At 52.4% G+C, this 15336-nt stretch overlaps 1 protein-coding gene across 5 annotated transcripts in view; it reads right to left on the bottom strand.

Moving 5' to 3' along the window:
• The window catches only part of KAZN (kazrin, periplakin interacting protein), a 366657-nt gene that overhangs the window by 59638 nt on the left and 291683 nt on the right, over window positions 1-15336 (bottom strand). For 4 of the 5 annotated variants that reach the window (XM_069479370.1, XM_069479373.1, XM_069479372.1 and 1 more), the window contains exon 2: window positions 9014-9205. In XM_069479370.1, coding sequence (XP_069335471.1) covers window positions 9014-9205 — 192 coding nt within the window. The remainder of the gene's footprint in view (window positions 1-9013; window positions 9206-15336) is intronic. The other variant, XM_069479374.1, reaches the window with a different exon arrangement.

Here is a 15336-nt window from a genome sequence, read left to right as displayed (position 1 = left end):
GGTGGGAGGAAAGACTTGTCTCCCGTGTCCAAGAGACCAACCTTGCAGCATTTATTCCCTGGGACAATTTCCAGAGCAAAGACTGGGAGTGCACCAACACATACTGAGGCCTCAGGGGCCTCTGAATGACACCCAAATCCAGATCTGCTCCTCTTCCTCCTCTCTCCCTCAGTTCACTCCCTTCCTCTTTACTGCTATGCCCACCTCCCCTAAGACCCGCAGAATCTAAGTATTTGCTAAATATCTCCAGAGAATGTAGATCTGGAAATCATACTTGCTGGGGACCAAGCCTTGGCTCCCAAGCCTGCTAGCCAAGAGACCTTAGGAGAATTCCTTAACCTCTGTCATCCCTGTTTTGGGGTAACCAGGGCTAACGAACACTACCCATCTAAGCAGGGTTGTCGGGGGGGGATCTGACTCATCCAGGCAAAGCAATTAAGACAGTGCCTGGCACGTTCCAAGCACCAAATAAATGGTGGCACTAAATAAATGTCAACTGAAACAATGACTACTCAGAAGCAATGCGGTTATGCATCCACACCTCAGTCATCCCAGCTACAGAATGGGCACGTACTTCCCTGCTGCCCCCCACCCCCACCAACAGGGAAGAACGGCTGAGCTCTGGTAAATGTTTCCAAAACAAGTATCAGACATGTGTGGGTGAGTCCTAGGGGTGTCTGTGTATTTTCAAACAAACCAGACTTTCAGTGTTTCTCAGGACAAATGGAAGATTTCCATAATTAGAACCTCGATACATAATGGAATCTACTAAAAATCTGCTCTGAGTGTTGAAGCAGACGCTGGAAGGCACGCGTTAGGGAGGCTGTGCGGGGGACGGGGACGCCTGGGGAGGGGGGACGATACTGGCTGCCCGTCCGACTCACAGAAGGTCAAGGACTCGGTGCCAAAAATCCCAGACGAGGGTGAGGACATTAGTCCCTCAGGCACAAAAAACCTATCGCACCAAAGGCCAAGGGGACAAAGTTTGCTGCAACGTGCAGACTGTCAGTCACCAGAGCTCCAGACTCCAGGGCAGATTCTGGAAACGTTTCCATTTAAAAGGACCTTTTGTGGTGGACTCTGGTAATGATGGCCGCCAAGGAACCCAGCCTCGGGGAGCCCGCCCATGTGATGCTGGGCTCGGTTAGGCGACTTGCTTCAGCCAATGAGACGTCAGCAAACATGCTGCAAGAGATGGCTTCAAAGCACCTGTGCCAGGTAATCTAAGACATTAAGGACCTTAACAGGGTTCTGTAAATCTTAAACTACTCTAAAACTAAATGTTTATTATTACGTTGTTTTAAAAAAGTACTTGTGCATTAAGGCACGTGACCTTTTTGGGCCTCTAGGCCCCATTGGAAGCAGCCAGGGTCAGGCTGCTGGAGACACAGGCTCAGCCAGCAGCTGTGAGAGAACACCGAAGATTCAGGTGCTTCTTCCGTCTGATCATAAATTATTGTTAATGGATCAAATTTGGAGTCTAAGAAGCCTTGATGGGGGCTCTGTTAACAGTATCTAAAAGCAGTCAGTAGTATATTAGGAAGACTTTCTGTCTGTAGAGTTAAACTTTCTGGAAGCTTCCAGCGAGTTCTGAGATTTACCAGCTCAGAGTCTTCCACACTGGGGCTGTGGGATGGAGGGGCTGGCTCAGCAGGGACCCCCTGCAGCAGCCCCAAGGACCACCAGGCTAGATCTGGAAGCCTGAGAAACAGCGGTAGCTTTGTGCATGTGAATTACTAAAGAAGAACATACAAAGTCAACCTGGGGTGACAGACTGCCCAGAAGATGAACAGGTCTTTGACAGAAGGAACAAGACGAAGAATGGAGTGCGGGTGTGGGGAGGGAAACAGGAAACATCAAGTAGCTTTTCAAACCCACACGGCACTGCGGTGACAACGATGTGTGTACAAGAAAGCAAGTGTGCACAGCCGCCCCAGCAAGGGTGACACATCATTCCATTCAACAGCCACTTGGGCCACCTACTTCCCCACTGTTTGCAAGTTTGGTTACAGATGCAAAGGCAACAGGGGCAGGGCCGCACCTGCTGGGAACTTTAAGGACAATGGTTCCCCAGCCCGCCAGCACCACTGGGCTGACGAGATCCTCTGCAGCCTAGAACCCTTGGAAGCAGGAATGTCTATGCTGCAGATTCTCATTGAGAAGCCTGGTTGGCCATTTGAAAAAATATGACTCAACCAACTTGCGTTGGATGTGCTGCAGGTGGCAGGCATGCCGCTGGACTCTGGCAGGGCCTGGATTCTCTGAACCACAGGCTCGGACGCAGGGTCTAGCACAGGGGAGTTTTCAGGGAATGTTTAGTAAACGAGCAAGGTAAATAATAATGTTTGATTCCTTCCAAGAGCTCAGTGTGGGGCAGGTGACCAAGTCTGAGGCAGTGGAAAAGGCCCCACCAGGCCGTACTCCCTCCACCAAAGAGAGAAAACTTGGGTATCTTTTCTTCTCCACACCCAGTGAGTGTCTGCTTTGTTCTGCTAAGGAAGCCAGCCCGGTGCTGGGTGCTGCGCCCTGCAGGGGTCTGTTAAGAAAACAGGACACCCACACATGTGCTAAGTCCCGGTCAAGGTCAACAGCTAGGGCTGCCATGTCCAGGGAAGGATAGGCCCTGTATTAGTGTCTTGCTTTTGCTGTAACAAATTACCACAATGTAGTGGCTAAACATAAGACAAACTTACTATCTTGTAGTTCCAGAGGTCAGAAGTCCAAAATGGGTCTCACTGGGCCAAACCCAGGGTGTGGTAGGGCCACCTTTCTTCTGGAGGCTCCAGGGGAGAACCGGGTTCCTTGCCTTTTGCAGCTTCTGGAGGCACCTGCACTCTTGGCTTGTGGCCCCTTCCTCCATCTTCAAAGCCAGCAATGGCAGGTTGAGTCCCCCACTGACTCACTCTGGCCTCTGCCTCTGCGGTCACATCTTCTCTGACTCTGACTCTTCTACCTTCCCTCCCACTTCTAAGAACCCCTGTGATTGCATGGGGCCCACAGGACAATCCAGGCTGATGTCATCACAAGGACATCTGATTAGCAACTTTAATTCCCCTTTGCTGTGCAGCCTAACTCATTCACAGGTTCCAGGAATTAGGAAGTGCATATCTTTTGGGGGAGGGGGACATCATTCTGCCAACCACAGGCCCTGAGTCCACTGGGCAGAGGAGTTGGTCCAGAAAGTTTCCTAGAGGACGTGGAACTTGAACTGGGTCTCAGAGGACAAATGCCCATTAGGAGGCTGGGGGAGAATGAAGCACAAGTGCAAAGACCCCGAGGGGACAGAGGGAGATGAAACTATAGGCACATCTAGGAGCCACATGGATGGAAACACAGGTATATCCACGTGTAAGAAGGACAGGAACCAGGCTGCAAAGGCATGGAGAGGATAGGGGACATCCAAAGACACCCCACTTCTCATAGTGATGATGCCTACTCAAAACCTCCAGGGTCCCCAAGCTTCTGGGTGTGACCGCTGAGGGTCACCATGATCCTCTCCCGCCATCCCCTGCAGCAAAGCCTCAACATCAGGGGTCCTGTCCCACCCCCATACACAGACCTGTCTTTTTGCCTTTGTTCCAGCTGTTTCCCCGCAGCAATACCCTCTCTGTCCCTGCTGGCATCACCCAAGGGCTCCAGAGCCACACTGCTGGATTACAAACCCAGCTCTAACCAGGTACTGCTGTGTAACCCAGACACATTTACAACCTCTTGGTACTTGTCCCTCTTCCATAAAATGGGAAAATAATAGCACTCACCTCACAGGGTTGTTGTGAGGATAAAATGAGTTTAAAGTTCTGCAATGTGTAGCATATTAAAAAATGCTCAAAAATGTTAGCTGTCACCACCACCACCACCAGCATCACTGCAGGAGTCTAGGAGGAAAACTATTTTCATAAGAATACTTTGATGTTGTCTGTCTTTTTTCCTGTGTTAGTATTTGCATCAAACTGCGTTAGTAATCATTATGTTCTTCATACAACGTATTCACAGTTTAAAAAAAGGACAGTTTTACTTAGCAATGTCCTTGACGAAGTAGTAAAAATTACTAATTTTATTTAGTCTCCTGAGTACACGTCTTTTAACAAAATGAGAAGTACATTTAAAGCTCGTTTGCTGCATACCAAAGTACAGTGGCTGTCTCAAGAAAAAACATCTGTGTGTCTGCCTGAGTTGCAAGCTAAACTAGCCACTTTTTCATAGAACGTCACTTGTGCTTGTAAGAATGACTGACATGGAAACTGCTATCTGGCAAACTAATGAACTAAGTTTAGAAATGAACTAAAGGGAGCCCATTACCTCTAGGAAAACACCTGACAGTATTTGTTGCCAATGACAAAACTTGGACTTTTGAATTTTGGCAAACCTGATCTGTCACCATGACTTTAACAGCTTCTCAGTACTTAAAGACTTTTCTGATGAGATTGGTGGTGATGTTAACACATGTGACTTTTTATTTCGGCTGAGATATGTCAACATTTGGAAGATCTGGGCAGCTCAGTGAACCAACATTTTCCAAATGATCAATGTAAGATGTTAAAAAAAATCATATGTGGGTAAAATACCCATTTCAAAGTGCAAATTAGACCAGTGGATTTTAATGTAGCAGAGCACAAAGACGTTACTGGATAAGGTTTCAGATGCCAAGAAACTACCACCAAGTGAGTCTTAGCATGGTATCAAAGAAGAATATCCATAATTATCTAATAAGGCAATTAACATACTCCTTCCTTTCCCAACTACATATCTGTGTGTTGCCATTTTCAACCAAAACAACAAATCGCAACAGACCAAAGGAGCAGAAATGAGAATTCAGCAGTTTGCTATGAAGGCAGACATCAACAAGTTTTGCAAAAATGTTTAAAAGAAAAATGCTACAATGCTGCTCTTGTCACTCAAATATTTTTGTTTGGGAAAATATAGTTACATTCCATTAAAAAATAATTTTATTTATGTTAACATATCATGGGTTTATTATTTTAAAATATATTATGAAAGAGTTAAATATTTTTTCTAGTGTTAATTGCTGAAATGGTAAATAACAATAGATCCACACCATACAAACAAAAGCTCTTTGGGGTTCTCAGTTTTGTAAAAGTGTCAAGTGGTCCTGAGACCAAAAAGGTTGGGAAATGCTGTCCTAAGGAAGTAAACAGATTTGCACACATGGATCTTTACTGCAGTGTTATATAATGGCAAAAAAGGAAAACAAAAAAAGGAAAAAAGTGGAAACAACTTAAGTGTCCAATAATAGGGAAATGGCTAAATAAATTATGGTATCTCCATTTGGTAGAACATTATGTAGTCATTAAAAATTATGTTTTCAAAGAGTATTTATTGTTGTGGGAACATGCTCAACACTCTTAACGTGCTGTTCAGAGATTTATAAAGGAAAGAAGCAATTTTCATTATCATTTTCTCTGGGCTGCCTTGATTCCTGGAGAAACCGTGAGGCTGGGGAGCAGTGAGGAAATTAACAGGCACCTCCGAGGGGTCCCACAGGCCACCATATGTGCAGGGCGGGGGCCGTGCAGTCTAAACATACGATGACATCGTTCCTTCTTAAACATTCAGGGCTCTGCCTTTAAACTCATGATGAGACTGAAATCCTAAAGCGAACATTCCCACGCTCATTCCCAAACAAAGGAATCTTCTAAACCCCCATTTCCCCCGAACTTGATTCTTTGCTTTGCTTTGATGTTGAAACCATGGACTGACGTTTCGGGTGTGTTTGCCCGAGTTCCTAATCCTCTCACGTGCTGGAAAATTCAGGTCTCATCCAAACCCAAAGACTGAGTTGGGGGCAGGGGGGATCTGCCAGGGTGGAGGCCTCTGGGGCTTTGCCTTTTCCCCACCATAGGGACACTGGTTGTTAACAAGTGTCGCCCAACATCTGCTGCTGGCTTTGCTTGTGCATTTATTCTCACTCTCCTCATTATGGGCATATAAATCCCTTTTCATGCCCCAGACTCCTTCTGCCCACATCTGTCTGCAATTTACTCACCACGTGCTGTGGCTGGTGAGAGGAAGCGTCTTATTTATGACTTTGTAGAATTCCAGGCAGGATGCTCGGGGTGGCTGAGGGTGACTACCTCACTGCCTTTCAGGAACGCAGCTGCCTTGAGCTTGGATGGGCTTGGGGGGTGGGGACAGGGGTCTCAGGTCTGGGCTGCCCCTCATAGAAATCAGGTAACGGACATCTCCAAGCAGATCCCGGGAGGTCTGCTAAGCCCCTTCGCATCTGATAATCACTCAGGATTTGCACTAATGGTACTAAGCACTGAGCCAAGGACTTTATACCTCATTTCATCATTGCAACAACTGTATGAACTAGCTACTATTATCAGCCCCAATTTTAAGAAAAATACATATTGTTATCACTACCCTCCACTACGGAACTATGGTTCAGAGAGGTTAAGGAATTTATCTAAGGTCACACAGCTAGTAAATGGTAGAGCTGGGATTCAAGCCCAGACCTGCCGTCCCTATCACTGAGCTAAGACAGCCTCCCGTCTCTCCCATCCAGCCAACTTCATTCCCAGTGACCACATTCAGAGGGAAGACGAGGGTGGGGGGGGGGGGTCAATGCAGTGGAAAAAGTTTCTGTCTCTGCTGCTAATTAGCTCTGTAACCTTGGCCAAGTCACTTAACCTCCCAGAACCTCATTCTGGTGTCTCCATCTGAGAAAGGAGGTGAACAGTTCCTGGCAGGATTGAGGTGAAAGGTAGATAGAGTCTTAGATCAGCGCTGGCACACAGCAGATGCTCGATAAAACTTCCCTTTAATGAACACCGACAAGTTCTGCTGCTAACATTATTATTCCTACAAAGGAGCTGCCCTAGCAGGCAGGGCTTTGGGTCCCTGGGCGAGGCTGGCCAGTACAGAGTTAGGAAGAACGGCCGGTACAGCTCTGAACCTTGCAGGCTACAGGGAAAGACGCGTATTATGATGACAGCAGGAACTATCCCCTTTCTACACATGACCTCATTTAATTTTCATAATCTCCTGTAAAGCTTCCATTATTCTCCCATTACTCAGATCAGGAAACTGAGGCTCAGAGAGCCTAGGTTGTATGCCCAAGGAGCTGGGGTGTGGTGGGGTTAACAAGCCTCTGCTTACTCCCCTTCCCATCCCTCTAGGACAAGGAACAGCTGAGGGAGGGTTTTTCTTCCTCACAGATCTGGAAGAGCAAATGGCGGTGAGAATTCTGTCCCTGGCCAAGGCCGTGGAAGGTAGTTTCTCTGTCCCTGGAATACACACGGGCAAAGGTGGCTGAGACAGCACGTGGCTGCTTCCTGAGCCAGTCCTGACTCTCCAGGGATCATAAAGCTTAGCAAGACCAAAGGACATTGGCTCGCACAGCCTGGGCCCAGCAGAACTTTCTCGTGGGAGATTCCTGAGACCTGGGTCTCCACCCTGAGAAGGGGAAGAGGTGTTCTGAGGCCCCTGGGGAGCTGGGCGTGGAGGGTGGCTCACGCGGACCTGCCTAGACGGCACGCCTGGGGACGGCTGTGTGGAGCAAAGTATTCATGCTTGGTAAAGTGACTTCCCAAGTATGCAATGTCAGCTGGGCCACGATGCACACCAATGTCCATGGCAGCTTGAAAAGATCACCCAGAACACTGTCCCAGTGGCCCCACCAGAAACAAAACCCCAGTAGAAGACGATTGTCCATCTGCCTTTGAGAGCAGCATGTATTGCTGAAAAGAACTTGTACAGAGAGTGCTGTGACACTCTGGGTATGGGCTCCCCCTCAGCAACAATTTCCCAGGCTTACTAGGGGATAGCCAGCTGGGCCCTGGACAGGCAGCCTGCTCAGCCCGCTGCTTCTATCACACCGTTGGGCAGGGAAGCTGCTCTAACTGAGTTCACTAGCTGTCCAGCAAAATCCATTCTGCCCTGCACCCCGTTGGAGTCCGAGCTGGGACATGGCCACCCAGCTAGAGACTACACTTCCCAGCACCCCTGCAGCTGGGCAAGGCCACTTGACCAAGCTCTCGCCAAGGGAAATCTCTGGCCCTTGATGTTGGCTCTTTCCCTGAGGGGAACACACACCCCCACCAGCCTCAAACGCTCACATGGGGATGGTTACAGGAGAACCAGATTCATTAAGCCACTCTTTTCTGGGGTCTCTTTGTTACAGCAGCATGGCATGAACCTAACTGACAAACCTGCTCGGGCTTCGGAAATGACATTTTTAGGGTATTCATTGTTCTGGTAAATGATGAGTGGGAAGCAGGTTGCAAAGTTTTATCACCTTTTTTTTTTTTCCCCAGGAAAAGCAAAGACATTAAGGGGGCTCAAGAGAATCCACGCAGACCCCAAAGGCTATTTTCTCCCCAAATGTTTCACACCTGAGTTCTGCAAGCACTGAGGAGCCAGCTGACAGGCCAGGAGATGGCTTCCAACCTTTCTCAAATAACCTGTTGAGACTCTTCCTCCAGCCCCTTCTAGCTGAGGATACGCTGGCCACATGGTGGTTACGGGTCCACGGTCCCTTTGGTCAAGAGACCACCTGGACACCTACACCATGTTGTCCTCCAACTCTTCCCCCTCGGGCTGAGGAGTGCCCACCCCGATGAGCAAGAGTGAAGCATGGGACACAGACGTGTCCTCCAGGAGAGAAGGCGGCACGTGCACACTGTCCCATGAGGGGAGGCACCAACGGACCCTGACAGTGCTGGAAAGGAGAGACCGGGCTGCTGGGTCAACAGCCTGGTCCAGCGAAGATGCCACCTGCCACTCACGTCTCAGACGGCGGCACCCCACATCTGACCATGACGGACGATGCGTGGTGGTCACACTGGAGGGGCAGTGAGATCTGCACCCACCCATGCAAGATGCAGAATTCCACCCAAAGAACGGTCAGGGCAGCCTTGGCTGGGGGAGGGCGCTGAGAGAGCCCTGTGTCCATCCACGCCGCTCCCCCTGCAGAGGGGGGACCCTAGGACTCCGGGGCCGCCGGGGCCTGCGCCCGCATCCCTGGGGAGAGACCTGCGCTGACATCACTCACCCTGCAAGGCTTCTTTGGCTCTGGCTAGCTCCTGCTCCTTCTGGGCCAGCTGGACCCGGAGCTCGGTGGCCGAGAGGACCTCAGAGGACTTGCCACCCTGTGACTCCTCCAGGTCCTTCGCCAACAATTCCTTCATCTGCCGGAGAAGGTGAACTTCCTCCTGGAGCCGGGACACTTCCTCCCGCAGGAGCACTGGGGGAGAAGAGCACACGGTTAGCACACGGGACTCTGGCTGCTGCCCACAAGGTTTTCTGGGGACAGTTTGCAGATGCTGTGGCCTTTTCTGTTTGTTTTGTGTTCAGGGCCTCCCCTACATGAGTGCAGGGAAGAAAATCCCTGAGGCCACTGGCCCCAGCCCCTGTCCTGGACCCCACCCACAGTCTGCAGAGCACACCTGGTGAGCCCCCCGCGCCCCCCGAGGGTCCCACTGCTGCTGTCACGGCACCCAGAGTGTCCATTCCAGCAGACGACAGTGTTAGGAGTTAGCGTTACAGCCAGCAGCATGCCGAGTCAAGCTTTATGTGTACGATCGCATTTAAATCACTCAAACCTTCGGAGCCTGAGACCATCATAACCCCCATTTTACAGATCAGAATGTTGAGGCTCAGAGAGATGAAGTAAATCCAGAAGATCACAAAGTCAGTACGAAGCAGAGAGCTGGGATTGAACCAAAGCCTGGCTGACTCCAGAGCCCGAGCTTCCAGTCTCACTCAGGAAACAGCCCTAAAACAGCACACTCAGAACATCTCACAAAGCCCGTAACCTCCAGGAGCTCAGTGCTGTGTGGAAACAGAACCTCAGCACTCACACCTGACTGGCCCACAGGAAAACCGGGTGTAATGAGCAGAGACAAGGAGACACGATGGGCAGAGGTTCCTGCGGGACTTCAATCCAATCCTAATACAGTGAGTCCCCAGGGATGGGGCCAAGGAGAGCATGGTGCCCCCTTAGACCTTGGGGTGCCTCAGGAAGGTACCGAGAGGGTGCACCCTCGTCCCATGGTGAGAAGGGTGCTCACTGAGGTGTTGCCGGCATCTCAGTCCTGCCCACAGACACACCCACGCCCAGGTCAGCTCACCTGAGCGACAACGGACACAGCTGCTGGAGGGCTAGGGGCGGTGGGCAGAGCAGCTGCTCGGCCGTGCTCAGGGAGCGGGCTGTGATGCCTCCGCGCAACTCCTGGGAGAGCACATCGAGAGAGTGAACAAACTTAGGACACGGCTGAAGGACATTCTGAAATACTCACAGATGCAGGCCCGAGGGGCTGGCCTGTGCCTACATCCTTAACTCACACGTCACTGTCTCCTCTTCCCACCCTCCAGCAGTACTGGTCCCTCTCCCTGCAACACGCCCAGCTCTGCCCAGCTTCAGGGCCATAGCCCTGGGGTGCCCTCCACCCGGAACACCCTTTCCTGGTTCCTCCTGTGGCCACGTCGTCATGGTGACACAGCCTTCAGTTCCCATCTCCTTCTCAGGGGGCCTCCCCCTACCACTGTGCCTGACGCTGCCTCCTCAACTCTACTTACGCGTGACTTTCCCAAGCTAAAGGCAGGCTCCAGGGGTGGGTGTGTCTGTGTCCCCACGGCTGGCAGAAGCTCAGCGCACTCTGCCCCGGCCCAAGTTCTAGCCTCCGTCCTCCTTGCTCTTTCTCCATAGCACTCGTCAGCTCTGGCCAGCCACGCCACGTGCATGTGTTTATTTCCTGGCTGTATGTAAGGCCCAGGAGGGCAGGGACCTGGGTCTGTTTTGTTCACGGTTCTGTCCCTGTGCCCAGAACAGCACCTGGCACCCGGCTGCCCCCGAGAAGCATCTGTTGAATGAGCAGATGAAAGAGCCACAGCTGACCAGACTTGCCGGCCGCCGGCCGCCTCATCCTCAGCACAGTCTGCTGCCCCCCCACTGCCTCTCCCACCCTACCCCAATTTCACCTCAAAGAGGGAGCTGGGGAGGATACAAGGCAGCCCTGGCTGGACCAGACCATGCAGCTGAGAGCAACGAGCATCCCCCCTGCCGAGAGGGGACACGTACCCTGTGGGAGTCCAGGGCACAGTCCTCGCCTGTGAGAGTCACGGAAGGGGCATGGCTGGCGCATAGCTCTGGAGTCACCAGGTCCGTGCCCCAGGCATGTGGTGGCGAGCAAGCCTTTTCCCTGCCAGCCTCAGACACCCCATCTATAAAATGGGTCATCGGGCTGCGAGATTCCTCCAGGCACAGGACGTGGCCCTCCTCACACAGGAGGTGCTCTATGTACACAGGAAGTGCTCCATGCACACAGGAGATGCTCCAGGTATGCAGGAGATGCTCCAGGTACTCAGGAGGTGCTCCAGGTGCACAGGAGGTGCTCCATGTACAAAGGAGATGCTCCATGTACACAGGAGGTGCTCCAGGTATGCAGGAGGTGCTCCAGGTACACAGGAGGTGCTCCAGGTACACAGGAAGTGCTCCTCACACACAAAGCACACAGTATGGCGAGGCAGTGTCCTTTCCTAGGCACCTTGCCCCCACCATCGTGCCCACTGGCATTCTCTAAGGTTGTTAGAACCTCCCGGCTCCCTTGGGATCCTCTGGCCTCAAGGCTGAGGAGGCAGAACGAGGCCCAGGGCTTGAGGGCAGACCAAGGGGAGCAGGATTGGACGACCCCCACCCTGATGGCCTTGGAGAAAGGTGGTGCCGACTCTGGCCCCTGTTCCCCTGTCCATGTCACATCATGACCTCCCCTAAGGCCACCCTGGCCCCAGTAGGAGGGGAAGCCTCCTCCCAGAGCACCTCCTAACCCGAGACTACTCTCCCCACAGAAGCCTGAGTGAGGGCCCCTTCAGAAGGCGAAGCACGTCACCTCGCTCCAATGGACAACTGTCATCTCACTTCCGTGGACAGCCCTCCCTGGCCGCCACCCTGTTTGGAATATCAGCCACCCCATCTGTGGTCCCCCTCAGTGCCAGGAGGCGCTGGACCAGCCCCACCTCAGGCCTCTCAGAGCTGTTACGGCCAGGGGAGCTGCTCTCCCTCCTTCGCAGGTCCCTTCCTGTCAGTCTCAGCGTCACTGTCACTGCCTCAAGCGGCCTAAAACGGCCCCATCCTGTCTGGTGTTGACAGCACGTCAGATAACTCAACAAAGCCCATCCTGACGTGCAGGCTCACTCGTTTCCCGTCAGTGGTCGAGGCTTCCCGAGAGCAGGGCCCGGTCCGGTGTCCTGCACGTCCCTCACTGCAGGGTCTCGAGTGCAGGGACAGTGTACGCACGACACTTCACAGGTGCTCAGTAATGTCTGTCAAGTGGCTCCATCCACCCAACAAGCATTACGGGCACCTGCCCACGCCAGACGCTGCTCCAGGCAGGCGGCACCTGGGGTGGGTGCCCCAGACCGACCCACCCTCAGGGTGGTGCTCCCTGACCCCACCATGAACACAGGCCCGAGGACCCCCAACCCCTGCACCCCAGGGAGGCAGCCAGGAAGGTCCATGTCTCTTAGCGAAACTGCTGAGTAGGAGGTTTGCTTCTGGGGCCCCTTCCCTGCCCTCATGGCAGGCAAACATCTGTGCCGCCTACACGCCAGGCGCAGGGCGTCCAGAAGGGAGAAGGGAAGACCCCTGGCCTCAGAAGCCTCCAGTGAACAGAAGGGCACACAAGTACGCACGGCACAGGGAGGGGCCGCATCTGCCTGGAGCACCAGGACATCCTTAGGAAGGCGGTGGCGTTTCAGATGGGCCTCGGAAGACTGGGGACCGGGGGGCGGGGTCCAGCCAGCATGAGCAAAGGCAAGGAGGCTGGGAAGCCAGAGGGCACTGAGTGTCCAATAAATGGGTACGAGGTGAGGAAGAGGAGGAGGAAGGCTGGAGAGGTCAGATTATAAAATGTCTTAACCCCAAACACCCCTCTGTGCCCTCGCTCTAGCACACCGTCTCTACCAGTATCCAAGACTCCAGAATTTTCTCTCTTTCATCAATACTCCCCAGTCGCCCATCCTGCCAGGGTCCCTGTTCCCACTGAGCTGTCACCAAGAGTCTATTTCACAATAAGGTGTGAGTGACTGCTAAGGTACGTCCACTTATATTTCCATTACCACTCAGGTAGAAGGCAGGTTTGTTGCTTGTGTGTGTTTGATTTTCTTTTAGGGGTGTGACTTCTGGGCCTCCTCAAACTGCCCTGAGGAAGCCACCGAGGTTGTTTCCTGTTGTCTGCAAAGAAGGCAGTGGATTCCAAGAGACTTGGCTTCAGATCCAGGCCTGGTCAGTGCCTTTGTCATAACCCTGCACAAGCCTAGTGTCACTTCTCTGGGTCTCAGTTGTCACGTATGCTGCCAGATTTAGCAAAACAAAACAAAGTAAAGGAAAATCAAAAAACCAAACAACCCCCCCCCCAGATGCACAGTTCAATGTGAATTTCAGATAGATAACAAATAACTTTTTAGTAAAAATGTCTCAAATATTGCATGGAGCATACTCATATTAAAAATTTATTCATCGCCAAGCTGGGAGGATCACCGTAACGCAGGAGTTTGAGACCAGCCTGAGCAACGTAGCAACAGTCCATCTTTACCACAAAAAATTTTTTTAAATTAGTTGGGTGTGGTGGTACGTGCCTGTAGTCCCAACTACACGGCAGGATCGCTCGAGTCCAGGAGTTCGAGGTTACAGTGAGCTATGATCTCTCCACTGCCCTCCAGCCTGGATGACAGAGCGAGACCCTGTCTCTGAAAACAAAATTTATTCATGGTTTATCTGAAATTCCAATTTAACTGGCATCTTGTGTTTTATTCCAGCAACCCTACTCTCATCCAACTGGTACTCCCACCAGTACTCCCCAGTTGCCCATCCTGCCAGGACCCCTGTCCCCACTCCCCTCCCACGGCGATTCTGACGTAATGAAACGGGGCAATCTCGAGAGCGCCTCGCAGGACAGAGGCGGTGAGGCACAGAACGGAGTCTGGCACGGTCTCCTCTGCACCCCGCACCTAGATGAGAGCAGGGAGCCAGATGGGGCTGGGTGCCACGTGCTCCCTCCTTGGCTAACAGTGGCAAAGGCAGATTTTTCCTACGTTCACCTTCCTGACAGGTGTGCCTGACACCTAGGCCCCACCCCTCTGTCAGGCTTTGGACAAGCTGATGGGAGCCACGAGGGTGGGACACCAGGTGTGGCCCCCAGAGGAGCCAAGTCTTAGGAGACCAGGCTGGAAAAACAACTCCATGGAAGGAGAGAGGCTTATCGGAATTTAGCAACTGCACCTGCCCCAGCTGGGTGTAGAGGCCCAGATCTCACTCGGCTCAGACTCTTCCAGAAACAGGTACAACCCTAGGACTGGAATCGCAGAAAGCCTAAGCACTCCCCCTCCCTGGGACTCAGTTGCCTCACCTGCAGAGTGGGGGTGACGAGAATAGACAGGAGCCGTGGAAAGCACTCAAGTGTGTCCGCACAGAGAGGAGTGACCACACTCTTCAGAAACAACGGAGAAGCTGCAGTGGGAAGCCTTGAGTTTCTCCCTCAGAGGGACTACTAGCTTGCTGTGTGACCTTGGGCAAGTCACTATCCCTCTCTGGGCCTTCATAATATCAGTGCCCTTCGAGGGACCCACTCTTATGAAACTAGACAATTGCTACTGTTCATGCATATCTCCCCATGGGGGACACAGAGGCCTTGGGCAGTCTACAGCTGCACTGCTCAGAACAGCAGCCACTAGGCACGGGTGGCTAAGGGTGAATTAATTAAAATGAAATAAAATGGCCAACTCAGTTGTGCTGGCCACATTTCAGTGCACCCGCGTGGCCAGTGGCTGGGGTAACAGCCAGTGCAGATACAGACAGCCGCCATCACTGCACCACAAAGTTCTCCTGGTAGGTGCTGGGCTGGAGGGCAGGAGATGGCATTTATTAAGCACCTGGTACAGCTCAGGCCCCGCGACCCCCTGACAGGAAGAAGCCTTTTGCCAAAGGCAGGAGAGCAGTTTAGAAAGGAGACATCATTTCTGGAGAAAACTGTCCTGGCTCTGGCCCAAGGACAACAAAAGCAAAGATCAACTGTGTACCTTTCTGTTGACGCTGGGCAACCACAGTTGGACCTTGGGGGCAGGGGGGACAAAAGCCACAGACTCAGCAGAGCTCACCTGGCCCTGGAAGCGGGAAGGACGCGTTGTCTGGGAGACAGCGGCTCTCCTGCCCCAGGGGAGATGCCAGTTCCAACGGTGCTGCCCTTGGGGGCAGCTTTACTGGCAGGCGGGCCAGGCAGCGGAGGTCCCCAGCTGCCTCTTCCCTAGAAACGTGGTGGTGGGGGGGACACACACAGAGAAGGGTCCAGACTGGGCGGCAAAGGGAGCTGGGGCAGACCC

This window comes from Eulemur rufifrons, chromosome 8 (assembly GCF_041146395.1).
Source record: "Eulemur rufifrons isolate Redbay chromosome 8, OSU_ERuf_1, whole genome shotgun sequence".
Classification (NCBI taxonomy): domain Eukaryota; kingdom Metazoa; phylum Chordata; class Mammalia; order Primates; family Lemuridae; genus Eulemur; species Eulemur rufifrons.
The sequence above is the reverse complement of the archived record's forward strand: the minus strand, read 5'-3'. Positions and strand labels throughout refer to the sequence as shown.